Source organism: Chinchilla lanigera, unplaced genomic scaffold (assembly GCF_000276665.1).
Source record: "Chinchilla lanigera isolate Chin_1 unplaced genomic scaffold, ChiLan1.0 scaffold00041, whole genome shotgun sequence".
Lineage (NCBI taxonomy): Eukaryota > Metazoa > Chordata > Mammalia > Rodentia > Chinchillidae > Chinchilla > Chinchilla lanigera.
In genome coordinates, this window is record NW_004955442.1 from 12,779,784 (window position 1) to 12,807,479 (window position 27,696).

General features: G+C 53.3%; 1 protein-coding gene across 1 annotated transcript in view; it reads right to left on the reverse strand.

The window, feature by feature from the left end:
- Positions 1-1,011: 1,011 nt before the first annotated feature.
- The window catches only part of Mgrn1 (mahogunin ring finger 1, E3 ubiquitin protein ligase), a gene marked incomplete at its 5' end in the record, with an annotated part of 42,922 nt that continues 16,237 nt past the window's right edge, over positions 1,012-27,696 (reverse strand). The window contains 16 exon segments of the mRNA XM_005391278.2: positions 1,012-1,868; positions 3,610-3,708; positions 4,938-4,980; positions 5,248-5,371; positions 6,513-6,736; positions 8,191-8,256; positions 10,387-10,496; positions 12,002-12,161; positions 13,545-13,613; positions 14,371-14,418; positions 17,354-17,403; positions 17,779-17,845; positions 21,212-21,329; positions 23,949-24,095; positions 24,640-24,728; positions 25,956-26,074. Coding sequence (XP_005391335.1) covers positions 1,756-1,868; positions 3,610-3,708; positions 4,938-4,980; positions 5,248-5,371; positions 6,513-6,736; positions 8,191-8,256; positions 10,387-10,496; positions 12,002-12,161; positions 13,545-13,613; positions 14,371-14,418; positions 17,354-17,403; positions 17,779-17,845; positions 21,212-21,329; positions 23,949-24,095; positions 24,640-24,728; positions 25,956-26,074 — 1,646 coding nt within the window. The 3' untranslated portion in view covers positions 1,012-1,755.

The window sequence follows — 27,696 nt, forward strand, 5'->3', positions numbered from 1 at the left end:
GTTTTCCCTGACACACAGCTGGTGCTTAGTAAACACTGGTGGCAGGAATCTGAAATCAAGGTGGTGCAACAAAGCACACTCCTGACAGCCAGCTCCTCCAGTTTCACAGCAACCAGAGCAATGACAAAGATAAAAAGGTAAGAAACCCTTGCCAGTGTGGGAGACTGATGCTGTCATTGCCATCTTACATGAGGAAACTGAGGCAGAAGCCACAAGTTACCAGGAACCACCCACCACTCAGCATTTTGCCTGTGCACCAAGAAACAGTCACTGCCCCAGCCAGGATATTGCTGCGTGATTTTATTACTATAAATATACAGTAAAAACAACTAGCCAGTCAAAGTACATCAAATGATAGCACGGTTAAGTCCAGGGCGGACTAATCTACATCCCATCCTTCAAAGTACTGCCACCAATACTGTCCAGGAGAGGGGTGTGCATGTGTGAACCTATGGCAGGCAGGGGGAAGCAGGGTATCAAGATGCACTTTGCATAGCAATGACCTAAGAACACGGTGGCCACCCCTAGGTTTCTCCCCCTAGCGTGCCGATGGGAAAGCTGGTGCATGAGCCACACAGTCCCAGGGAAGGCTCTACCTCTCAGGCATCCTCCCAGGGGAGACGGGGCATTGAAGCTCCCCAGGCTGGGGCCCTCCACCCTCCCTGGCCAGGACACTGCACACAGCACAGGCTCCAGGCCCCATGGAGGCATGAGCATCTGGAACCCTTGCACTTCTTTCAAAGGCTGCACTGGAAGTACAGCATCACAGCTGGGAGTCTGCCCCGATGGGGGCTTTTGGTCTCCTCTCTCCCCAAGCAGGCTCCACTCAAACAAAGTAAGAGAAAAGAAAGATACATAGAAAAGGCAACAGGGGCCAGGCATGGTGGCATACACCTGTAAGGCCAGCACTTGGAAAGCTGGGGCAGGAGGATTGCCACAAGTTAGAGGCCAGCCTGGGCTACATAGTGAGTTCAGGGGCAGCCTGAACTATATAGCAAGACCCTATCTCAAAAAAAAAAAAAAAAGGCAACAGAGGAACCAAGGAAGCTGCTGCACATTCTCAGCAGCAGCAGCAGCTGTGGAGAAATGCCACTACTGCAGAGGCATCAGAAGAGGGAGCAAAGCAGTGGGAAAGCACAGGACTCGGGTCCAGGCCACAGGGAACCAACCGCTACATATGGGTGCAGGGAAAGGGCTGTGCGCTGGGGCAGATACCTGGGTACTGAAGGGCTCAGAGCAGAGAGCAGAGCAGGTGGGCCCTCAGCACCAGGGAAGGCCACCCCTGGCCACAACAACACCAGGACGGAAAAGTAGCAGCAAGGGCCGGTCCACCACAAGGAACATGAAAGCGGGGTGGGCAGACAGGCACTGTTTCCTTCATTGACCGTGACGTGGGGCCCCTCCCCCATCTAGAAATTCTGTGAAAACAGCACATTCATCCACCAATAACTCCTCTTCCGCCAGTTTTCTGAGTATTGACACTGGCCTTTGGGGAACCCCAGGGCCCAGCGCCCAGGGTTAAGAGCCGCTATCCTTTAGCTTGTACCATTTACAAATATATCAACCATAGAAAAAGAGGGTCTGTAGAGTGGACAATCCACTGTGCTCTTTGATCGAGGGTCACCTGGCCCCTCAGAGGCTGGTGCCACACAGGGCGTGCAGAGAGGAGAGGCTGGGGTCACACTGAGGTCCAGGGCAGTCCCTCAGCAGAGTCTGGGGGGCTGAGGGCTCCATGCTGCTAGCAGGACCAGGCTCTCACAGTGGGGTCAGGTCAGAGGTCGCAGGATCAGGACTGGAGCCAGCAAGCGGAGGCCAAGGGGGTCCAGTGGTGCTGAGGCTGTGGGGTGTCTCCATGGATGTGGACCATCCTGTGGGCGGGAGCAGAGGGACGATCATGCTCGGCTGGTACCCTCCTCACCTGCTCCCATCAACTCAGAGCCCTGAGACAGGTGCGTCATACCCACTGGGTGTCTGGCAGGAACAGCAGACTTGCTCTTATAACCACACTGAGGGCAAGTGAGGTCCGTGTCCCTTGGGACAGATCACCCCTGTAAGCCTGGCCGGAAAGCTGCAAGTCCCGCAGGCTGCTGGCCTCTCCCTCAACCAGGTCAGCACTGGCCAGATCGGTGCTGCCACCTAGGCCAGTGATGGCGAACCTTCCAGTTTTCAATGATACAGATAGTCCACTGCAGCACTCGTGCCATAGGTTCACCACCACTGACCTAAGCTAGAACCCCCCTGGCCAACCCGCAGGATACAGCAGGGACCAGCCTGTGTAAGAATAGGCTGGTAGTCACAGCCACCCCAGCGGGCAGCTTCTCCAAGGCACAGGGCCTCGGCAGCCTGCCCACCTCCCTCAGAGGCCTGCTCGGCTCATTGCTAGACTGTCACTTCCATGCCCCCTGTGAGGACTGTGCTACAGCACAGAAGACACAGGGCCTCACACAGCTGAGGTCTATTTGAATTGTTGCTTAAAGCCCCAGGCGGACAGCTGAGAGTCTGTCTACTGTGGGGCCACCAGGAATCAACCGTGTGAGATGCCCCTGGGATACTGTCTAGTGTCTTCCCGAGGCTCTCTGATCCTCCAGGTCCTGGCTCTTGGGGACAGCAGCTACATGTACTGGGGCCAAGCCACTGCTCTCGGGACCCAACTCACTAGATAAGCCAGATCAGGCTGCCTAGGCTAGGGAGAAAACCTCCAGCTCCTCAAGCCAGGCCTGCTGGAAGCCACCTTTCAGGGGCAAAGGTTCAGCAGCTGTGGAGGCACTGGAAGACATGGAGGAGGACAAAGATGGAAAGCAGAGGGAAGCCCTGAAGGGGAGCAGGAGGGCTCATTGCCCCAAAGCTGCCCAGCACAGCAGGCAGAAAGGGTCTCACACCAGCTCACTCCTCTACACTGAGAGAGCACGACCCGTGCTAGGCAGGGAGGAGGGAGATGAGCCAGAGCACTCCCCAGCACAGGCACCGACCTTAGGACAAGGAGGGGATCTAGACACAGAATGTGCACACACTGTCTCCTCTCAGCTAGACTTCCACAACAGAGACACCGCAGTGCTGCCTTGTCCTCCCTACCCCCACTCCAGCTGCCAGCCTGGGAAGGGCATGCGGACGATACATGCAGCGGGCACAGCACTACTTCTGGCTTTAGAAGCCAGGCCCCTGGGCCAGGGCTGCACCCTTGGGCACCCAGCATGACCCTAGGCCTCTGCCTTTAGTTTTGTAGGACCAGGGATGAAAGACAGCAATCCCAGTAGGGACCAGACTGGCCCATCTGGGCCCTAGAAGGTGTGTGTGTTGCGGGGAGGGGGGCGGGTGTTACGACGATGTCCTTCTACACACGGCCTCTTCTTCTTTCCCAAGGCCAAACACACTGCAGAGCAGGAAGGGGCCTCAGGCAGGGGCTCTGCCCCAGAGATCCAGGGCCAGCAGGAGTACATCAAGCAGGTGTGGGCCTGGCCCAAGTCTTGCTTTAGGGGTTGGCAGGAGTGCAGTAACACTCCTAACAGCCAGGGACAGGAACTGAGCTCCCAAGGAGCCAGCCCTTTCTGCCACTCACAAGGCTTCAGAGCAAGCCGTCCTTAGGCCTAGGCGGCACCCTCATGCCATTACCTGGCAGGTAGATGTCAGCTGGAGGACCTGACTGGGCACAGCCTTGGTGCTCCGGGCTGCCATCCTGCAGGACCTCCTCGATGGATGCCACTTGGCTCCCTGCAGCAGGTGGGGGAGGGGAGCAAGGTCAGGACCAACCAGCAGGGGAAGGTCCCGGCAGGTCCCTGTGGTTGACAGGCACTGGGCTCCAACCTGACTCCACGCTGATTCCACCAGTTCTCCAGTGGCCCCAAAGGTGGACACTTCCCTTTCTCTCTTTCTCTCCCCCAAGCGTGGGCTTTTTCTGTTTGTATTATAAAAGTGTTACTGTTCCCTGCTCATCCCTGCCTGGTCTGTAGCCCTGCTGTCCTTCATGGTGAGCTACAAAGCCTGGTTCTACCCACACACGTACCCTCAGCTTGGGACCTGCCCTTCCCAGTGCTGCTGACAGTGTCCTTGGCAGAAGAGGGTCCCAAGTAAGCCAGGGCACCCCGTCCCCACATGTGCTCCTGCCCAGGCAGAGGCACTCAGAAGTGGAGGAAGGGTCCAAGTTCAAGGTCAGAAAGCTGAGGCTCTGAATTCTCCACTCACAGCCCCAGCTCCCAAAACAGAAACCTGAGAGGTGAGATCTAGAGAGTGGAGTGCAGCGCCATTTCCAGGAGACGGCCCAGGCCCAGGCCCCGGGTCCTCTTGTGTCTGAAGACCCTGGCCCAGCAGCCTGCACAGCTAAAGAGGAGCTCCCCCGGGAGGGATGTGGTTCCCACAACAGAGCGGCTTACATTTGGGCCTTCACCATACTACTTGGTCTGCCACCAGCAAGGACCAAATCATGACTCTGTCACCTCCTTTAAGTGGCCCTTGATGCCAGCTCTGAGCCTTCTTTCCTCGACTTTCCAGCAAGGATACTGGTGAGGAAGGCTGAGACGGTGGAGGGAGGCTTGGGAAGGCACCTCCTCACGTGCCACAGCCTCCTGGGTGCGCAGGCCACCCCGCACTGGCCGTGCAGTCCTGCTAATGGAGGGGGCGAGGAGATTCGGTCATCCTCATTTTCATTTCAGCCAGGAGAGATGACAAGGCAACCCACAAAAACAGCAAACACACCCTTGCCCCCGCTCAAGTTGTCCCGTCCTGGCCAGGCATGAGAGGCCAACCAGTAACAAGGCCTCCGCCAACAGGTGGATCGATGGCCCAAGGCCAGAAACACAATGACAGTTCCTAGGAAACGTGCGGGAGTAGTCAGGAGACCCCAGCAGCAGCAGGGCTGTTTGGGCCTGTGTCCAAAGCTTGCCCAGCAGAAGGAGCTTCGGGGAAGGCTCTGAAGAGGGGCTTCTGAGGGTCAAGGGGCTCACCTTGCTTCAGCGACGGCTCATCGACCTCTTCCGTTAGGAAACTCTAGGAGACAGAGGAAAGGCCACTTGGAGCTTTGCAGCAGGTCTGGTGCTGAGCTCCTGAGACCAGGCAGAGGGCAATGGCGGCAGCCACCACTACAGGACACAGAGATGTTACTGGGCACTCAGCCTCACACATCGGCTCGCCTGCAGCTCTCACTGTGACTCCACCACATGGCACCCCAACCCACAGCTGAGGACACACAACTGGGGGGCCACGAGGCCGGGCCCAGAGGCAGCGGGATGGGGCCTCACCTGGGTCAAGTCTCACCTCGGGGGAGCTGCTCTCCCCCAGGGCCAGCTCCGGGCCACCTGGTGGGAGAGGAGCTTCCAAGTCCTCAGAGAGCTTCTCCTCATCCTCCTCGTGGATGGGGGATGACGGGGACCGCAGAGTGCTAGGGACAGAAGGGGTGGCATGTGAAGGACAGCTAGGCCAGGAGCACCAATCCCACCCAAGCATATCCACCTTTGCCTGTCTACCAGGAGCCAAGCAAAGACGCTCCCTGGGGACTGGAGCCACCGCAGACACTGTGCAGCCCTGACTAGCAACTCAGAGCTGCCAACGGAGGTCCTCTAAGGGACACATCACAGGCCCAACATCCGCTCATTTCTAGAAGAGAAGAGAAACCGCCAACACTGGAGACACAGGTGGGAGCAGCAGGAAAGACCGGCGTACGTCTCTTTGTATCTCCAGAGTCGCTCTGCCACATGGGTTCAGTGCAGGGAACACGGTGGTAGCACAGAACATGACCCTTCCCTGTATTTTTCCACTAAAAAATATAGTTGGTATGGAGGTGCACGACTGTAATCCCATCACGCTGGGAGGCTGAGGCAGGAGGACTGCAATTTACCTAGCCTGGGCAACTTAGCAACAGTGACATTCTGTCAAATAAAAAAGGGGCTGGGGATGTAGCTTGGTATAAATGTCCTGGATTCAATCGCCAATACAACAAAACACTGTCCCACCATAAGGGAGGCAAACCAGCAGGCTGACTAGTCACTCCCTGCAATCCTTAAGGGCCACAACTACCCCTGGCCAGCTGAGGAGTGTGGTCCCTCAGAGGCCCATGGAGTCTGTGACTGATGCTCTTGTCAAAGCCTGGAAAAGACCATGCCCCAGGCTCAGCAGGTCCCACAGTGTGCACCTGCTTCCTCCTTAGGGCCTGAGTTTGAGTGACATCACTGGCCGTGTGGTGGGACATGCATACGTGACGAGCTGCCACAAATTCCTGGAACCCTAAGGCTCAACTGGGCCCTAGTGCAGAGACATGGCACACGCCCCTACGTCTGCCAAGAGAGAGCAGCAGTCCCACCAGTGTGGGCTGGGACCAGGACAGGGAGGGAGAGAGCTGCTGCCTCTGCTCTGCTGCCATAAACAGACCTGCTACTGGGTCTTAGGAGTCCTTCTTGGACCGAATCACAAAAAAACGTGTTCGGAAATGATGTCAAACCATAGACACACCTTGTACTTCTCACACACCCCCACCCCCATACACATGCACTGCCCAACACGGGGTGTCATGCTCTGGGCCTCACCTGTCAGGAGACTTGTTCCGCTGCCTGCTCTGGTGGCTGGTTTCTAGGACCTGGTCGATTACAGCAAGTGGACAGCTGGCCTGGGAAAGGCCCTCCGAGACTCCCGAGTAAGTGATTTCCTCATAAAGGGGTGCTGAAGGGATGGCCGGGGAGACGGCCCGCAGGCCGTTGAGTGCTTCAAGCAGGGAGATGGGCTCATAGCCAGGTGGGATGCTGTCAGAGCTCTGCAGGGGGACAAAGGCAGATGAAGAGGGGCCAGCCAAAAACGGGGCTCAGGTGCCAGGGACCTTCTACCCCCCAGGCTCTCCTGCTGACCATCCTGTGCCCACTCCACCTTCCAGGGGCTTAGAAGTCCTCCTCCTTCGGAAGGTGACTGTCTTGGCAATGAAGCCATCCTGCTCGGCTCCCTCATCCATCAGCTCCAGCACCCACCCCTCAGATGCCCAGGATGATGGGTGAGGGGGCATCTGCAAGAGGCACCCAACACCCGCCCTCGGCCAGCCCCTACCTGGCCTCCTGCTCCTGCCTTGCAGGGGTGGAGAGTTGGGGTTAGTGACAGAAGGGAGCACTCAGGAGCAGGGAAAGCAGAGCCATGCCAGAGATAGAATGGGTGCAAACGCGTGCCCTGGACCAGGGGAAGTCTGGCCTCAGGAGTGCTGACCTGGAGGAGGGGGACAATGTGGGCAAGAGCTACTGCAGCCTTAACTGGAAATGGATGGAACTGACAAGGCTGGGGGCGCGGAGCGGGAAAGGCCTGCATGCCAGGGAGCAGCAGCCCGGCCACGGGGCCGCTGAAGAGGGCAGTGCAGGCCCCATCTCCCTTTCATAAAACCGAATAAAGAGGCAAAATGCTCACAAGTGCTCCGAACATGAGGTTCCGGCCTGCCCTACAGAGGCTCTGGAAGGAACAGGGATTGAGGAGCATCCCTGGGGACTAAAGACGGCACTGGGCTTGGGGTGCATCCTGGACCTCTGTCGACCCCACAGCTGCTCCTACCTGCCTTGAATTTAGAGGTGAAGAACTGCTCTGAGTCCTTCACTCTTCTGAAAAGGAAAAGCTCTGGGCTGTTTCTTCAGTGATTTCCACCTCTCTAAGTTACAGCAAGTGGTGTGGGATTCCAGCCGGTCTACGAGGCCAGCAGAGACTGCGGAGAGGCTGGATCTTGTGGCTACCTACTTTCCAGTCCCCACATCTATACCCTGGGATGTAGGGAAAATGCTGGATAACTAGAGTCCACCCCAAGAGCCAAAATCCAAAGGGCAGAGAGCAGGGGAAGCAAGACCAGTGAGCATGCACAGGGTATGCTGTTTGCAAAAATAGCAGCAACATTAGTTCCACCTTCAATATCCACTCCACTGCCAGCAAGAAATAAAAGGGAAACGGGAGCACTGGAGGAGCCACAGGCAAGGCAAAGCTGGTGAAGAGGGGAGGGCCTGAGGCCACTGTCACCCTGCAGCAGGACCTGGGGGACTGGCTTTTTGCCAACAGACCTTGAGCTTTGCTTGTTCCACAAAACTCCCTTCCTGGACAGGGTCGGCGGGACTGGGGAGAGCGGATTTGACAGAGTGCGTTAATCAAACATATTAGCCTGGGGTGAAAATGACTTCCCACACTTGTCATTGGTTTAAAAATAAGGGTTTGGGGCAAAAACGTAGCTGTAGGACCAAGCACACTTACTGTTTCCCTTTTAGGTTTCTTGCTGGCCAGGGAGGCGGGGTGCGACTTTGATTTTTTAAAGGGACACTGTCAAGATAAAAATCATACGTTTTACAACAACTACCCCTCATACGACGCTGGCACTGGGGTGGTGGGACAGGGTCTCTGGTTTGCTGTCCTTCGGGCACTCTGCACACTTCACATGCATGTAGACCTCAGAACCACACTAAACCCAGGTTCTGAATCAAGGCTCTGGGCAGGCTGCCTGCACATCTCACTGGCTCCCAGGAGCCAGACGGCTGGTTCCACTTGCAGCAGCAAGGATATGGAATCCAACCCAAGCCCAGCCCCCACTACTACCACGGTCCAGGTCACCCCAGAGTAGCAGGTCTGGGCCAAGGTGGGTGTGAGAGTGGGTACAGGCCCGGGGATGTAGCTCAGCGGCACAGCACTTGCCTGGCAAGCTCAAGGTCTTGAGTTTGATTCCCAGTACCAAAAAAAAAAAAAAAAAAAAGAGTGGGTACATAGGTATTCAACCCCATGATTATCTCAATGGCTCCCTGCAGAAAATATCAAATATGGGCTCTTTCTGGGTGTACATGGAAATGGCCCAGACAGGAAACAAGAACATCCTTAGCAAGCACTCTGAACCCTGACAGGGACAGAGAGGGGTCCTGGGAAGGTAGTGGCCCTCCCAGGGCAAGGCAGAGCCACTTGGGTGGTGGCGCAACAAGGGCCTATTTCCTGCACTGGGGGAAGCGCCTCAGTTCACTTCGAGTAAGAGATGAACAGGAAGGGACTCGCTTGACCCTCAACCAGGGCAGAAACTGGGAGGGGAAAGAACAACAACAATCAACCCACCACCACCAAGGATCAGTCAATCCCAATGAAATATTTAGACCTCTCTTTCAAGTAGCAGATCACATGTAAGTTGTTGTCATGAGCAGAAAGTATGGTGTGGAGCAAAGCCAATGCTACATATGGGGAGGGCCTCAGTTCAGGAGCCCTTGTGCTGAGCGAGCCCAGTAAGCAAGACTGCAGGGCTGGCCCCACTGCAGCCAGGAGTGGGCTTCAGTGTTGGAGACCACTCCAGCACAACGGTGCCTCTGCTGCAGCTGCCAGAACACAGCCTCGGACTTGGGGAGGAAGGGTGCTGGGAACTCAGCCTTTGCCCTGAGCTACATCCCCAACCCTTTTTATTTGATTTTGAGACAGGGTCTTGCTCAGTTGCTCAGGTCAGCCTCAAACTTGTATGATCCTTCCCCTTCAGCCTCCAAAGTACCTGCGGTAACAGGCTTGTGCCTTCACACCTAGCCACTATCTCAGATTTTGACAGAGAAGCCAAAACTCTGGGTTTTAAGGGAAGTTTCTCGGCTTCTAAATGTTTGTACAACTTTCAGAAACACTGTGTAAACAATCACATCACACCTGCAACTAGGGCGCTCAGCCAACCCAGGCCGAGTCTAACGCAGATAAAGGAGGCCTACAAATGCGACGTCCAAAGCAGGCCTGTCTTGGGGTGTGCCAGTCCACAGGCTTTAGTCTGCTCTTTAAAGTGGAGGCAAGGCCTTCAAAACCACTGGACCCATGGCCTCAGCGGAGAGCCAAACAATGGCTCCCTCACTGCCTGCGCTCACAGGCAGCGGGGAGCAGGGAGCAAAGCCCAGACCTGCCCAGATGTCTCCATCCTACTCACTCCCACCACCCGCTTCCACCTCAGCCTCTCCTACCCACCCCCAGCCCAACTCTTGCATCTGTCTCTGTGTCTGGGTCTCTCTCCCTGCCCAGCACTGTCTCTCTACTTCCCTCTCGTATGCCCTTCAAGTTCTTGAAATGGGTAGTGCCTGCCTAAAGCAAGGTCTACCTACCTGGTCCCATAAGGGAGGCTTGGTGGGCCACCTGCTGAAGCCCCTTCGAGGCCCTGGAGTGCCCAGGCTGAGGCCAGCAGGCTCGGCACATTTATGAGGAATGGTAACACGTCTCACGTACTAAGAGGCAGGGGTGCCTGATTAGTCTGGCTTGGTGGAGAAGGTGACAAACACCGATGTGAACTCAGCAGAGACCAGGCCTGCTTGCAGGCTCTTCTGTTGGCCAGGACCAACAATCACCTCAGCAGCCAACACCACAGGCCCAGCCTAGTCCCCCACTAATACCTCACAGCTCCTGTGGGGCCACATTGCCTAGTGGACAGAGGAGGGAGGCAGGGGAGGAACTTACAGAGTGTTCATCGTGGTCCATGCTCTGGGCCAGGACAGGGCTGAAGGAGATGGGGGACAGGGCCCCCGGCTTCTTCCGCACAGCCCGGATCTGCAAGAGGGCCCGGAATGCTGTGGCAGAGGGAGGGATGTGTGTTAGCAAGCAGCCCCAGCAGCTGGAGACCCTCAAGCCCAGGATCACACCCTCCGACCCGCAGCAGTCCTGGGACAAGTGACATGTTTCCAGTCAGGGGCAGAATGGATCCTTGATACACGGCACCAAGCAGGGAGAGACACAGCCATGACAGCAAGTGTAGTTTCTAAGTGGCGGCACCATGAACCATCCAACACCACAGACTAGTGCTAGATGGCAGTTGTGACGGCAGCTGACACCACCAGTGCTATAGCGCTGAGCCCAGAGAGTAGATCGGTAGCTGGGAGCTTCCTGGCATCCCACACCAGGAACACCGCGAGAGGACAAATTAGGACATAGACTCTAGGCTCCTCCTGTGGGCAGTTCCTGGTGGAACTGGCCAGCAGTACCTGGTGCCCCATCCCTAAGACTTGGGACCTCAGAGATGCTTCCTCACCACACCTCACTGTTCTCACTTCGCTCTCTCACACTCAATGCAGCCAAGAGACCTTCCTCTACTCACTGCATAACCCCACAGCTCCCGCGTCTTCTGCAACAGTCAGCCTCATCTCCACACCATCTATGCTCAGAGACTGAGCAGCCCAGGAAGGACACAGGCTAAAGACTGGAGCCAAGGTTCACAGAGCTCTGTATCTGAGGCCCAGTGGAGAAGGGACGGGTCAAGGACAAGGCCCAGCCCAGACTACACACCCACTCCATCAGGCCTCCCTGGTCCTGGGCCCCTGCACTAGGCTCTGACCACCCAGAACCCTAGGAGGTCAGGACAGGCTAGGAACACTAGTGCTTTTGAGATGAATCAAAACCCCACCCAAATCCACCTCTGCCTCTTACTAGCCATGACCTTACTAGTTTCCTGAATCCAAGATAGTGACAGGTGGCCCAATTTCAACTCATTTTAATTTTTAATCAAAATCTTTTTTTGCACAACCTTTAAAATAAAGATTTCATTCACTGGGGCTGGGGACTTAGCTCAGCGGCAAAAGCGCCTGCCTGGCAAGCGCAAGGTCGTGAGTTCGGTTCCCGGTACCGGAGAAAAACCAAAAAAAAAAAAAAAAAAAGATTTCATTCACTGATCAATTTCTACCCAGTTCATGGCCAGGTAGTGGTGCACACCTATAATCTCAGCACTCAAGAGGCCAAAGCAGGAGGATTGCTGTGAATTTGAGGCCTGCCTGAGCTACCTAGTTAGTTCAGGGGCAGCTGAGCTATACAGTTAGACCCTGTCTCAAAAAACACAAAAACAAAGCAAAATAAAAAAATAAAAAGTAATTTCTACCTAGTTCAAAGATCACTGCAAACATCCACCCTGGAACACCTCCTATCAGTGAGGCCCATGTGGGCACAAACTTTAATCATCTGTTGGCAATATCACACTGCTTAAAGACCAAGGGTGCCAATAGGGGACTAGCAGCCCCCACGATTACCCAAACCAGGACTTCCAGGTGGGCAGAACCGTACGGGCGCAGGCCCTGGGTGCACTCACGCAGCCGGCAGATGGGGCAGTTATTGGCCTGGTAGCGCAGCGTGTCAGCACAGGAGGTGCAGAGGCACAGGTGGCGGCAGGGCAGGATCAGCGTGTCCCGAAGGTCTGACAGACACACCACGCACTCGCTGCTATTGTCACTGTTCTCATCGTCCGAGGGCTGCGGGGACAAGGGCCTGTGGGTCAACGGCCTCCTGAGGGTCAAAGGCTGAGTGTCACACTGCCTGGAACAGGCTTTCCTATGCCCCACTGTGCCACCAGCATCCCCACTCCCTGGGGGTTTGCATGGCAAGGGGAAGCCCAGAAAGATGGGTGGAGTGGCGTGGACACAGCCAGGCAGAACTCCTGAGGAGCCACAGCTAGAACTGTGCTGCACATAAGGCTTATACAGGAGAGAACCTGTTCCCCTCCCAAACTACAAGAATGTGGCCCCTTTCTGCGCCTCAGGCCCAAAGAGAAAATGCTGAAGACAGTTGGTTAGCTGGATCTGGTGACACAAGCCTCTAATCCTAGCGCTTGGGGAGGCTGAGGCAGGGAGATCATAAATTTGAGTCCAGCCTGGGCAACTTGGCAAGATCCTGTCTCAAGGTAAGAAATAAAGAGCTGGAAATGTAGCTCAGTGGAAAGGTCCTGGGTTCAATCCCCTGTACCACCAAAAAAAAAAAGGTAGCGGACCTGTAAACTCAAATTGATTTTTAAAAAAGTCTAACTCATTAGAAATATCACCATTAGTCAAAGTTTCCATAAAGCAAACCAACACATGAATTGAGAGTGAACGTTTTAAACAGGCACCAGAAAAATTTACCTGCCACGTATTTCCGCAAATACAGTTTTACTGAAACACAGCCACACCTCTCTGTTGTCTACAGCTGCTTCGGAGCCACAGCTGCAGTTCTGAGTAGATGCCACAGAAGCCACACGGCCCATAAGGCCAAAAATATTTACTATCTGGCCCTTCATGAGAAATAAGCCTGGCACTGTCATAAAGCATGTGGATGGGCACAGCACTCGCCCACTGCAGCTGGAGAAGGACTTTCAGAGAGGTTTAAGACAACAGGGGCAGCTCATTCACATTGTGTCTCTTCCAAAACAAATGAGGTCAACCAAGTTCCACCTTCACACTCTGCTGCCTACCCTGGCTGTGCCAGTCCCCACACCAGTCTGCAAGGAGGTGGGACGCGGCCAGCAGAGGGCGGTGGTGGTGACTGTTGACTGCAAGGAAAAGACCCAAGGCAGCGCAGGAAGTGGAGGGAGTGTGGTCCCTGGGTCCCAGGCTGCTCTGCAGGACACGGATCAAGGTTGCAAAATGAGCCAGCAAACAAAAAAAGGCAAAAACTTTAACTTTTTTAAAAGAATTAAGAAAAAACGATGGCACCTGGGGGTCCAGGGCTTCCAGGGGAAGAAAGGAAGGGGACTGGCTCTTTCCCAACACCCCTCAGGAAGACTAGTGCGAGTCACCCCCATGAGTGCGCTTCTGTGCGGCAGTGGAAACTAGGGGTAGATGGTCAGCCTGGAGTCAAGACGGGCTCCCACAAGGACACACCTTGGTCTCCTGGTTGTTCTTGTTCTCAATGCCATAGATCTCCTGTAGTAGGTAGCTGACCCGGTCCACCTGAGGAACAGAAAAGGTATGGTAAGCTCTGGCCAGCCCCCATTAGAGGGCTCCTCTGCAGCCATTTTGGGCCAACACTACCTCCAAGGTGCAGGGAATGAGTCCAGGGGCAAGGATGGCTGGGGCTCCTGTAGGCCTGTGCAGCTCCACTGCCAGGTGGTGGACACATGCCAGGAGAAGGCCACAGAAACCTGCTCTGCCCAGCAGTCCTGCCCATGTCCCCAGCCGACCCCTACTAAATTCTCATAGTCCTGTAAGTGGAGGGCTACCAGGAATGGCTTCCCAGTACCAACCATAAAATTAATGATCTCAAGGAAAAGCTGTGCTAGTCTACAGCTCCTACTTATTGTAGGATTTTCCATCCTTCTTTTCAGGCCCTAGAAAAGTGAACCCAGGTCTGCCAGACACTGCCTTGTTTCCAGCAGTCTATGAGAGAAGAGGCTGCAGCTTTTTCTGTTTTCTGTCTTCCCTCCCACTTCTACTTCTACCTATCCAGCAAATATTTACTGAGCACAAACTGTTCCAGGCACCACGGTTAACCTGAACAAGACTCAGGGCCTATGAGAGCTACTGTGATACCTGGCGGGTGTGCAGCACATGCACACTTAGGGCCAAAGAGGGGTCCTCACGACCATAGGCTCCTGCACAGTCACACTGGCCAAGGAAAAACAGCCCACAGAGCCTACAGATTTATGTGTGCCCATGTGCATGTATCTTTTAAGTCAACAGGAGTTATGATGTCTTGCCTGACACTTACGATCTGCTTCTGCTTTAAAGGCTTCACAGAGAAGCTGCCATCCACGTGCTGCAGGGGAAAGACACAGAGTCAGAGGTTAAGTTTTAGACCAAGTTGGCAACTCCAAGCACTCCTGCTTGGCCAGCTGAGGCCTTCCCTGGCCAGTCTACATCCAGGGTTGAAAAAAGGAACAATGTGAAGATTAAAGAGCCAGGCTAGGATTTCTCCAACTATGGTCCTCAGGCTTGGCTCCAAAACTACCTGGAGAACCTTGTAAAAATACAAGCTCCTGGGCCTTGTCCTGTCCTACAAACCTAACTCAAACCAAAGACCACCCAGAGTGCCCCGCAACAACACACTGAAGCTGAAGACTACCCAGGGCTTCCCAACATCCCAAAGCAGCGTTCAGATGCAAAAACTAACACAGACAAGCTCCTGCTCTCAGAAGGCCTCGCTTTTTTAGGAAAGACAGCACACGTGCATGCCCACGTATACACAAACAGTACAGCTCAGGGTGCCAAAAAGTAAGAACAAAATAGAACAAATGTGCTCAGCAGTATCAAGGGAAATATGCAGCTCAGAGTTTGACAAGACTAATTATGGGATTAAAGCTGAGATCTTCTAACAATACTAATTATGATCTATGAGTCAAGATCAGCACTCAAAATTGTCTGGTAAGGCTGGTGGATTCTTAGGGAAATTTCTAGAATGTAGGACTACGAAAATAAAGTGGCTTCTCACTGGGCTCTAAATTAAAAGCACAGAATGGAATGTTTGCCGGAGACAGTCATTTGCCTCAGCCAAAAAATGAAAATGTGTAAATAGTTACATTTGTGTATGTATGTGTGAGATTTTCATATTTTAATGACCTGGGAGTAAGAACTAGAAGCCTCCTGGCTTGAGACACTGTTGAAAGCTCCATTTTGCAAGTTAAACACAATCTTTTTCCCAAGTCCTACACATTCCTCCTTCTACCTCATGGCCAGCCTCAAGCCATGAGTCACAGTGCTTGGCTTTGTTGGTTCCTATGACTTAGGAATTTTGCATAAGAGATTCTGATGTGGTTTCGGGGTATTGAAGGAAGGCCTTTGGTAGGACAAGACTCCCTCACAGGTACTACGTGAATAAGGAAACAAAGTTATTCTAGCGCGTACACAGCCCCCTCACTCTGCACCTCCAGGTTTTACAGCAGCACTTTCTGTTCTGTCCTCAATGCCCACTTCTGGTTAAAGGGAGGGTTGGGTGAGTCTCCCTCTAGGCCTCCTGCCATGTACTGAATTTGCTTCCCCTTGAAGCCACGTGTCCAGTGGCACCGTGAGCATCACGGCCAGGAAGGAATTCCAGAGGACATGTGGAAAGGACACGCCAATTCCATCCCCTCTAAGCTGTGTCAACTTCTGTATCAGCACAGAAGTTCTGGAATTGGCAAGATCAAACGTCTCCCAAGTACCAAAAGTCACAATTCACTCTACATGTGGTTTGGCTGTAATTCTCTCCACAGGATACAACACAACCCCAGGCCAGTGAGGTGCTCCTAGGTATGTAGTCACCAGTTCACTGAAGAGCTGATTAGTTCCGGAGGATGACAGGACATCCTTACTCTTCAATTTAACTCTCCTTTCTTTTTCCAAGGTCAACTCATCACCCTCATTGTCCTGGTTCACATGAATGCTGATGTGAGAGTAGCTCCTGACCCACACAGTGTTCACCAAGGTGTCTCACTTTAAAGTCCCCCATGTGCTGATGTTAAAGCTGGACTCTCATGCCTGCATCCATTGTAGTCATCTAGTAATACGGCATGGCATGCACAGACTTCCATAAGGTTGGCTGTGTGGTCCAGTAGCATGGATCCTAGTTTCCACCTCTTCTAACCAGGCCAGACTTTGGAAGAACAGCTGGGGGTCCCAGGACTGCAGGAGGAGGAGGCCGGCCTCTGCCTCAGGCACTCACATCAGCGCTGTCTACAGTCCTGGCCCTGGGAAAGCAGACTCAGCCTCACAACAAAGTAAGTCCAATGGGCCCCAGACCCAGCCCTGAAGAGCACCTGCACTCCACGGGGCAGGCAGTCAGGGGCTGCAGGGGCTTGCAGGGCCAGGGCCGGCATCAAAGAGTCCACAGGTATGGTGGAAAGCCCCAAGCTGGAGTCTATTCCCCACCAGGTGCTGGTCTCCTGAGCCCCAGCCTGCCACTGACACACTTTACAACCGCAGAATGCTGGGACAAGTCAAAGGGCAAAGGAAAGGTGGACTTGGGGGCCATTATCACACACTCCCTACCTCCAGCAAGCAGGGACCTACACAGGTCTTGGGTCATGCTAGGAAGCAGGAGACCCTCACTCACCCCAACATCACTGATCATCTTCTGCCCAATGTCATGCCCAGCTGAGGCTACAACGACAAATCAGAAGCCAGTTCTGCCCTCACAAACATCAAACAAGAAAGGACAGTGCTTGGCCGGGTGGATCAGGAAAGGCTTCCCCCACAGGAACAAGGCCTGCCTGGCTCTGCGGGGTCAGGGTGCTGCAGCCAGCTAGAGGAAGGAGCCGAGCACTGCCAAGTGAGGAGGGCAGTGCATCAGGTGGGACTATGACAGGTCCCAGGTGACAGCTGAGAATGCCAGGCCTGGCAGAAAAGGGCCAGGCCAGGTTGAGGTAACACCCTTGACACTTTCCACATCCAAGTATAACGTTAGTCTCTGGCAAACGAACCTCGTCCATGCGGACGTCCTGGCCTGTGTGGGCAGATTCTAAAAGATCTACAGGGTTAGCCTCACTCTAGAATGTTTTCCCCTTGCCATTCCAAATCCCCTCTGAAAAGCTTCTGAGTGAGGACTCTCGGCCTTAGATTGTCTCCTGGGAACCTAGGAATGACCAGAGAATCTTCCACCTGACCGGGACTGACACCTGGCCCCTGTACCAAGCCCAGACCCCCACGCCTCAGACTTCTGGTCTCAAAAGTCACCCCTGTGCCCCAGTTCCCAGGACAGTGACTGGGATGACACTTACCTTTTCAAAGGCAGCCAAAAGCACATGGGCGTGGCCAGCCACTTCCACAACTGCAAGGGGACAGAACCACAGAGTAGAGAGCAGTCAAGACAACGAGCAGGGCAAAGAGAACTTGCCACCTACCTGCCTGGCCCCTGTACCCCTTCCCCTCCAGTATGGTTTCCCAGAGCCACACCTGAGGGCAGCACCCAGAGCTTGCTCCAGGGCTCAACCTCATCTTGTCCACCTCTGCAGCGGCTCCCTGGTCTCCCCAGTCTCCCCGTCCTCCAAGCTGCCCCATGTGGCCACTCCACAGCCCTTCATCCCTTCTGGAAGGGACTCCTCTTGCTGGCTGAGGTGGGAAGGGCCCCAGGAATGGCCTCTACCCTTCAGGGCCCATAGACACTCAAAAGGCATGGGGAAGGGGAAAGGCCAGCACTGCTCACCATCTCCCTCATCCACCACGGCCTGGATGACCACTGGAAACATGCCCCGGTCCAGGTCAAAGTTCAGCTGAGAAGGAAAGGAGGCGAAACTGGTCAGGACTCAAAACCGTCAAAGACCACGATGGAGGAAAAGCCAGTAAGCAGGACGGCATCAGAAAAGGCTCAGAGGATGGGGACAGAATGGCATCATGGACACCCAGCGTCATGCAACCATCACCACCACCATTTCTGAATTTTTTTCATGACTAAAAACAGAAACGCTATATGAATTAGGTAGTAACTCCCCACTCTCTCCCCTCAGCCCCTGGCAACCATTCTTTCCTGTCTTTGTGAACGTGCCTAATTCTGGACATTTCCTGTAAGTGGAATCATGCAGTTTTGGCCTTTTGTGCCTGACTTCTGTTAGTGAGCACAATGCTTTCAAAGATATCCATGCTGCAGTATATATGAGAATTCCACTCCTTTTCATGGTTGCACTTACTCCACTGTATGGACGGACCACATTCTGCTTATCCATTCCCTGGGGCTGTTTCCACATCACTGCCATCACGCACAGGGCTGCTATGATCACTAGGTACAAATACGTTTGAGTCTCTGCTTTCCATTCTCTTAGGTGTTTCCCTCGGAGATCTGGGTCACATCAAACCACTGAAGTGTTTGGAGAAAGGCACCTGGCTTGGCCCTCCCCAGAGTCAAAGGAGAGAGCCCACAGCAAGTCCACAGTCAAGGAGAAACCTCCTTGCTATTCTCAGGTAAAAGATGCTCTACTCTGGCTCAAAACGTCCCAGAGAGTCAGCTTGGCCTCAGCTCCAGCTCCAGGCTCACCCACTGCAGCAGGCTCAACCTTCCGGCTGGTATAGATCTGTTCCCTGCAGACCCTGGTCTTCACCCTGTGCCCTGCTGGCTAGCTCCTGCCCTGGGCCTCCAGAAAGGCTTCCCTGAACTCCCACATGGAGCGGGGGATGCCAGAGAACACCGGCTCTTGTGTTCTCCATGTCACCAAGCCCATTGTATTAGGACAGTCACCAGGTGACCCTCAGTCCACCTGACTCCCTGCTATACAGAAGCTGTGAAGGATGAAGCCCTGGTTGCCATGACCCTCTCAGTGTCTGATAGACACATGATTTGTTCGTTTATTCTCAATAAAAATTTACTAAAACAAAGGAAGCTGGTTGCACCACAATGAACATACTAAAGAACACCAATCTATATGTACCCTTGGAATGAATGGGCTGTATGGCATGTGAATTGTATCACATAAAACTGTTAAAAACCAAAGAACAGAGAATGGATGAGACACTGAAAAGAAAGGGCCCTAAGAGATGGAGGCAGGAGAGAGGAAAGATGATGGAAAGAGATTTAACATGTTTTATGGCCGGGCGTGCTACCACACGCCTGTAACCCCAGCACTCGGGAGGCTGAGGCAAGAGGATCACTGTGAGTGCCAGACCAGCCTGAGCTACAAAGTGAGCTCAAGGCCAGCCTGAACTGCATAGCGAGACCCTGTCTCAAAAAGACAAAAAGAAAAGAAAACAAAAACAAAAAAAAACCCGCCTCTTGTGTTCTCCATGTCAGAAGCAGTTTTATGTACACGTATCAACTCCCAATGATGTATATAATCATTATGTCCTATAAACATGTACCAATTTAAAAAAATAAAAGAGGAAGGGCCAATGATAGTGGCCCCAGCTCAGGCTTCTGCAGTGGGGCCAAGGAGCAGAGTCCTCTACATCTAGAATTCAAAGAGCTGCCATGCTTAGCCAAGACTGCACAGGGGGATGTCGCACTGGAGCTGCTACTGGGCTGGCTCACTGGAACTCTATGCCCACCACTACACATGCCCTGTGAGTGGAGAGGTTCCGAAACCACAAAGCCCCAACTGGAGTAGCGGCTCAGCAGAGCTCAGGTCACCATTCTTCCCCAAGGGTCAGGACAAATTAGTGTGCAGCGTGGGATGCACGGGCCTGTCTCCCTTTCACTAGTTGCTCTGCATGAACGGCAGCAGAAGCAGAGCTTGGGAATGTGTCCCCATCCAGTGGCCCAGGGTGAATCTTTTTTAATCTTCTGAGCCTCAGTTTCCCACTTTGTAAAATGGAGTCATTATTGCACCAACCACATGGATTTCAACAATGAGATGTAAGTGAAATCCTCCCAACTGGCCCGCACAGAGATACTGGCTGTGGGGGGCTTTTACACTGTGAATATTTACAGAAGAGGGAGCTGTTTCTTCCTAAGATTTGCCAACAAAGGATTTCCCACGGAAAATATGGAAAGAAAACACTGGGAATAGACTAGAGAGTAGTCAGAGCGGAAGGACTAGAAGGAACACGCAGGTAACAGAAAGGCCCAACTGCAGCCTAGGGAGGCCACCCAGCACAGTGAAGGGGATGGCACCCAGGTTGCTTGGAGGCATGTCCACATCATGATGACACCACATCAGCAAATGGTCCGGCTGCCTGTCCCAGCACAAGGACACCAGCCTCACAGGTGCCATCCCTGCTCCACTGGCAGACAGCTACAGCAGAGCTTCCTGCCCTTTGGAGCCCACAAGCTCCACACTCAGCTACGCCATCCACACAAGAGGATCTGCAACCCAAGTCCACACAGGTTGTCTTCACAATGCTCCTGAGGGAAGGTCTAGAGTTGGGCCACATGGAGCCCAGGAGACAGAGACCAGTATCCATGTGGACAGCCGTGGACCGCTGGAGGCATGGGTACAGAGGCTTGTGTGGAGGTGGCGGGGTGCCTGAGGGTCCAGTCTACATCAGTAGGGAAAGACATGGGCTGGGAGCTACTGCACAGAGCCATACTCTGGACTGCCAAGGAAGAGTCTGGTTCCTCACCTGTTCAGTGTGAACAAGCCTTGTCCTTTTGCAGTTTCCCCTCTGCAAAAGGACAGACGCCAGACACTGGGAACTAAGGCAAAGGGCAAAGCAGGGAAATGGAAGCTGGCGGGTAGGGGAGACTGGCAACCCACCAAAGGGGCCTCTCAGGAGGACCGTAAGTACTGACAGTTGGCCACACCATAATGTAGAAAAGAAATAAAAATAAAAGGGTGAAAGGGATGCCACCCAGTTTTCACGGACACTGCCATGCTGCTGTCCTGGGCTGACAACAACATAGGGACCCCTTCTTCATGTCTCCCCAAAGCCTGCAGCTGGGGCTGAAGTCAACGTAGGGACCCCATCCTCTTATCTCCCAGGACCAATGACAATGCAGGGGCCCCATTTTTACCCCTCCCAAAGCCAGTACCCGACCTCCTTGATGGTTGCTCTCTGCTCAGCCTCACCTACCTAGGCAGCCAACATCAGCCACCTCAGTCCCTCTCCTGACACCTGGGCAGCCACTCCTAGCACTCACCAACAGGCCCCAAAGCCCATGCCTGCTCCCAAGGGAAAGAACACGGGAGCGGAGGGGTTCCGCCAAGAACTACCTCGTCGTCCTTCCACTCAGAGAAGTCAATCTTGAAGGAAGGCAGTGAGAAGTGCTGGCTCACTCCCCTCTTGTAGTGGATGGTCTCCGACTGCAGGGCCGGGCTCTTGGGACTGTACCTGGGGGAGGCAGAGATGGGTGAGACCACTGCAGCATTGAGGCCTGCGCCCACTCCCCGATTTGGCCAGGTTGCCCTTGCTCTTTAGAGGGCTCCTAAGCCTCTCTCTGCTGGCCACATGGCTCTGCGCAGTCCTGCCTGGTGATAGTTTCTTCCAGAGCTCACACCTGCTTGATTCCTCTGCTACCTTCCCAGACATGGGACACCTGTGTACTGGGTTTTTTGTTGACTTTGTCTGAATGAATGTAGTACACCGTCTTCCCCTTCTGCCCTCACACTCGCTTCCTATGCCCCTGCTCCAGAACAGCCCCCTCAGGAAAGAGGCCCCAGCCCTGGAAGCTGCTTTCAAGCAGACCTGTGTCTTCTCTCATAGCTGAACACACCCCTTTGTCTGAGCCTCCGTCTCTGCTAGGAGACCAGGGAAGGACCAGAGAGCCACTTGCCCTCCAAACTCAGGACAGAACATTCCCAGGCTCCACATTCCCAGGCATGGCATCCTAGTTTAGGCCTCCCTGCTTCTTTGTCTCATTGATTTGCTTCTGGCATTACTAGAGCCAGCAAGCTGGAAGGAGAAGCAGGCATCAAGCCACATCTCAAGAAGGGGTCAATGTGGCATTTCTACCGTCACCCATCCTTGGGGGTCTGCAGCACAACCCCAGGCAACTATAGCTGGCCAGCTGATCGTCTCATGTAGGACACAGAATAGCAGAGCTAGGGGGACTGCTGAGAATGAGGGTGGTGAGCCACCCACCTGTACCAGGCCCCTCTGACTCTGCCCCTCACCTCTTTTGGGGTAGCCCCAAGGCACTCCCCAGAACCTGAGCCTCCTCCTCTATGTGACTGAGCCCGAGGAGATCTCAGAAACGCACGCGCTCCTATCCAACCACCACAGTGTGGCACCCCACAGGAGGCCCAAGGAAGGCAGGCATCAGAGCGTCATACTGTCTCAGGCTTCAGTAGGGCAACACATTCATCCCGGGGTTCATGAGGTACAAAGCAAGGGCAGAGGGGCTCACGCTGGTCACTCTACTCCTGTAACTCTGAATTAGCATATATTAAATACATACTCATGTATCCCTTTGTGTCACTAAAAAGAGTAGTCGAGCATGGTGTCACACACCTGTAATCCCAGCTACTTGGGAGACTGAGACAGAATGATAGCAAGTTCAAGAAGGCCAGCCTGGGCAACTTAGAGATTCTGTCTTAAAATTAAAAAATAAAAAGGGATGAGAGGTAGCTCTGTGCTCCATGGGTTCCTTCCCCATTAGCCCTTGCCCCAAAAAGCAATCACGTGCTGAGTGCGAGCCACAAGGAAAGCCATCTAGAAAACAGCTCCTGCTTCTTCCTAAGCACTGCCCCTGGACTGGGAGCCCAGGACCTAAGTCCAAGGGGAAAGAGGGCCATCTGGGGGACTTGCCTGGTAGAATACTCCTTAGGAAGCCCACTGCAACTGCCTCTGCCAGCATCTGGCTTCAAGCACTCACATGTGCCTTCCAGGAGCAACTATATGAGTGAGGAGCTCTGCATGGGTGACACCAACCCTGGGGGAGAAGTCCCAGCCACTCTCATTCCCATCTGAGGAAGCTGAGGCACAGGCTGTTACAGGCCCTAAGCTCCTTGGCAGGTACAAAGCAGGGCAGCACTCAAAGTCCCAGCTCTCAGCCCCACCCAGATCTAATCCTAGCTTGTCCACAAGGCCCTTGGGCAGGGACTGGCCTTAGAGGCTTAGGCAGCCCTGCCATGGTTGCGCTGAAGTTACAGGCTGCAAACTTCCGGGGTTAGTAGGATCCTCATTTCAATTAAAATCTCCCAAAGTTCAAATGTGTTTCCATGACATAATAAAAAATATATATTTGGTGTTTGCCCCTAGTTCTAGGCACAGAGCTCCCAATCCCTTGCAATTTCCTGGGTGATACCAACACTTCCATTCTAAGGCAGTAACTCTGGTGACCTCTTAGAGAGGACTGGTCAGCAGAAAGACCAAGCCATGATCATAAGTTAGGAACTTTCAGCCCCACACTCCCTCTAAGAAGGGAAGAAGGATCACAGACTGCACTAGTAATTGATGAGGCCTACATGAGGAAGTCTCAAACAAACCCAAAGGACAGTGGAGGAAAACATACTTGATACATGTAAGGACCTGAGTTCAAGCCCCAGCACTAAAAAAAAAAGAAAAAGAAAAAAGAAGTGTTGAGAACAGAGTAGGAACAAAGAAATTTTTCTTATGCTTAATAATACAGATGGGCTGGGCATGGTGGCGCCCGTCTGTAATCCCAGCACGTGGGAGGCTGAGGAGATTGCTGCAAGTTCAAGGCCAGCCTGGGCTACAAAGTGAATTCAATGTCAGCCTGAACTGCAGAGCAAGACCCTATCTTAAGACCAAAAACAAAACAAAACAGAAAACAGATGGGCCAGGTATGGTAATAGGCATCTATAATCCCAGCACTAAGGAGGCTGAGGCAAAAGGATCATAAATTCAAATCCAGCCTGGGTTCGGTGAGTTCAAGGCTGGCTAAACTACACACTGAGACCCTATTAAAAAAAAAAAAGAAAAGATGGAAAGCTCACAAACGGGGCCTAAGCCCTAAAGCCTGAGTGTTTGGTTGTGCCAAGGACTCACACTGCCATGCCATTCAGGAACTCCTCCACCGCCTGGCAGTAGATGGTGATGGCCACTCGGGCATCGGCATCAAAAGTGAATTCCAGGCTGTAGAGCACCCGGGGCTTCTCACCACTCTCGGTGGGGCTGTCAGCATCATCTTTGTACCTACCCAAGGAAGCAGGGGAGACACAAGTCAGGGGTCACGGCGTGAGAGCAAGCCCAGGCCTCGGAATCACCTGCTTGGACACATTTCTTCTAGCAAATGTAGAGGCCCACTCCCTGTGTGGACGTAAGGCCAACAATCCAGGGTCCGCTTCCCTTTCTTCCTCTTGGCTTAGAAATAGCCCAGATTCCTTCAGTCATATGGTTTTAAAGCAATTTCTCAACCTACTGACATCTGGAGCTAGACCATTCCTGGCTATGGGGTGTCCTGGGCATTGCGGAAGGTGCAGCAGCTTCTCTGACCTCTGCCCAGTTGTCTCCAGACATTGCCCAGTGTCCCTGAGGCACAACTGCCCAGATGAGAACCCCCGGCTTGAAGGATCAAGTTCTTGTTTACGGCCTCTGATGCCACACAAGACAGCAGAGGCTGAGCCCACTCAATACTCCCTCCACCTCCCAGGCATCAAATGGGAGCCTCTGCACCCAAAAGGGCCTCAGGCACCCCAGACCACAGTCTGGTGACCCCAGCAGGACAAGACAGAGTTACCTCACAAGTCGGAGGGAGTCTTTGCGGATATTCACCAGGCTTCTCAGTGTCTTCACAGGCTCGTGGGGGGCAGGAGTGACATAGGGAAACTAGAAGGGAAAAACCCACAGGGTCCCACGTGACTCCCTGGGGACCAGGAGAAGGCAGGAAACAGGGATCACAGGAGCAGTGATCCTGGAACCCAAAAGACAGGCATTCTTGGGCTCTGGTCTCCACATGAGGGCAGCGCTGGACACTAGGTGTGTGATTTGCATTATTATTTCCATGGAAGGAAACCATGGGCATGCAGGCAGCAGATGGGCTGGGAATGGTGCCGTCCCAAGTGATCTGACCACTGAGCCACCATCCCCAATTGCATGAAGGACCCTCAGCAACTCAACCAGGCCAGAGAGATCCCTGAGGGAAGTGGTCGGCTTTGCTCCTGGTGGTGGGATGAGCTCTCAATGCTGCTGGTGGAGAGGGAACAGATACATATCCTAACACCTCACCCACAGGGGCCCGTGCCCTTTCCTCGAGCTCTGCCCTCAAGCCAGCCTGGAGAGCCCTGCTTGCCTTCAGATTCACAACCTGCCAGCAGCCTGGCACAGGCTACTCCAGCCTCACTGAGCTCCTGTTCTTCCTGGGCGCTCCTCCCCACTCTACCACAGCTCAGCTCAGCCCCGACCTTACCATCTATCCATCCAATGCTTTCCTCTTTATGATGTGCACCACACACAGACACAGACGGAGAGAAGCAAGGTCTGACTTCTTTTTTTTTTTTTTTGGTACCGGAAATCGAACTCAGGACCATGTACTTACCAGGCAGGCACTTCTGCCTGCTGAGCTATATCCCCAGCCCAAGGTCTGACTTCTGTTGCCAGCCCCTGAAGAGTCCTAGGCACACAGTGTGTGTGGAATAAACAGATAGGAACATGCAGTTCTCTGGCAACTACTGAAAAACATCTCCCAGCCATTTCCATTTCTCCTATGGGGTCACATCTCACGCCAGCTCTTTTATAGGATGCGGATGTTCTTTTTGCTTTTTAAAGAAAGTTGTCCAAGAGGCCTGGAATCAATATGTGACTTTCTGTAGCCTGGAGGCACCAGTTCATGAATGGCTGCTCTGTGTCTCAAGGACCCACCCCAGCTGTCTGACCTCTTACTGACAGTACCAGGACACACTCCAGCTCACATGCCCATGGCCAGCTTTGCTCAACTGTAGTCCTGCCAGGAGTTCTGCCCTTTTTGGGGTGACTCAGTCCCTGCGCATCTCCGTAACTGGACACAGGCAGGGCCTCCTAACCCCAAAGCCGCCAGCCAGCCCCATGGAGACCTACCTGGACAGGGCGGCTGCCTAGGAAGTTCAGATCCATGTTCTCTCCAAAGAGGTAACCTTCAGGGTGGGGGGTGTCAAATTTCTCACCTCCCATGAAAAAGTGTGAAGCAAAGTAGTTTCCTGTTGAAGAAAGGAAACATAGCTGTAAATTACGAATTTTGCCACAGCCTAGTAAGAGCATGTGATGGCCAACCAACAGCCCGTAAAGAAGGCTGAGAGAAGCTGGCGTGGGCTGGGCCTTGGGTTGTCCCTGACTCTGCTCCAGCCATCCTGGCTTCAGCCCTAGCCTTTGCACACCACCAGCCTCAACACCCAGTCTCTCCTGCTCTCAATTCCAACAGCATTTCCTTCTGTGGCCCGCTGGGCCCTGTGCCCCACGAAGACAAATTCAAGTCCTACTTCCGTATCTGTGCATATGACCTCATTTGGATATATGGGTTTGGTTTTGTTTTTCCCACTCCTGACAATTGAACCCAGGGCTTCACACTTGATACAAAGCACTCCATCACTGTGCTACACCCCTAGCCCTCTCTGAAAAGTTCTGAGACACAGCCTTGCTAAGTCACTAAGCTGCCTCGGCTGAACTCAAGCTTATAATCCTACCTCAGTGTCTGATGGCCAGGATCACAGGTGTGCGCCACTACACCCAGCTGGATATAGGGTCTTTGCAGATGTGATCAAGCTAAGATGAGATCCTGTTTCTAAGGGGAAGGTGACCATCTAGGCCCATGCTGCTGGGCAGCTGAAGTAGGATGAAGTCTGAGAATGGACCACTGGCTACAGAGTATCACAGTGACCTCTCACTAGAATAGCCCTAAAATCCTAGAATTTTCCTTTTAGTCTGTATGCACTAGTACATTCTTAGTCACTTTCCTCACTGTTGAGACACAATATCCAACACATATAATTCAGAGGAGGAAAGGTTTACTTTGGCTCACAGTTTATAGCTGGCTGGCTCTAATGCACGGCAGAAGGGCCTGAGCAAAGGAAAGCTGCTCTCACCCCAAGGCATCCAGGAAGCAGAGAGCCAAGGGCAGAGGCCGGAGAGGAGACACAGTATCCGCTTCCAGACCTTGCCGCCTGTGACCTGCCTCTCAGGCCAGGCCTCCTCTCCTCACAGCAAATCAGCTTCAGCAGCCTTATGATGAAATCACTTTTCAAAAGTCTGACCTTTCACTGCTTGATGATTTGGGGGTCCTTATACACAAGTACCCTGCCAACCTCACTTGGACCTCAGACCTTTATACTTGCTGTTTCTTCCACTTGTGAAGTTCTTCCCCACAGGCTCTACCTCAATTCCCTACTCACATCCCTTCCCAACAAGTCCTTTGCTGACCACTCCTTTAAATCTGTGATTTCCACTCCCAACCTACTTGCTGAGCAACCTCCCCCCACTTCCACCTGTTTTATTTTTCTCCACAGCACCCTCAGTCCAAGGGACCACACCCTGGAGGCTCCAAAGGCTTAGTGCAGTTTTAAGTTTCCATCACTTCAGAGTCTTTACAAACTGAAGACTCTGAGTTAAGAGGTAATAGGTATTACTGCAAACATGTACCAATAAATTAAAAAAAAAAAAACTCATTATTCTGCATAACTAATAAGCACTTAAATTAACAGGTAAGCCAGGTATGGTTGCACACACCTATAATCCCAGCACTGGGGAAGCTGAGGCAGGACAATCACAAGTTTCAGCCTGGCCTGAACAACTTGGCAAGATCCTGTATCAAAATTAAAAATAAATA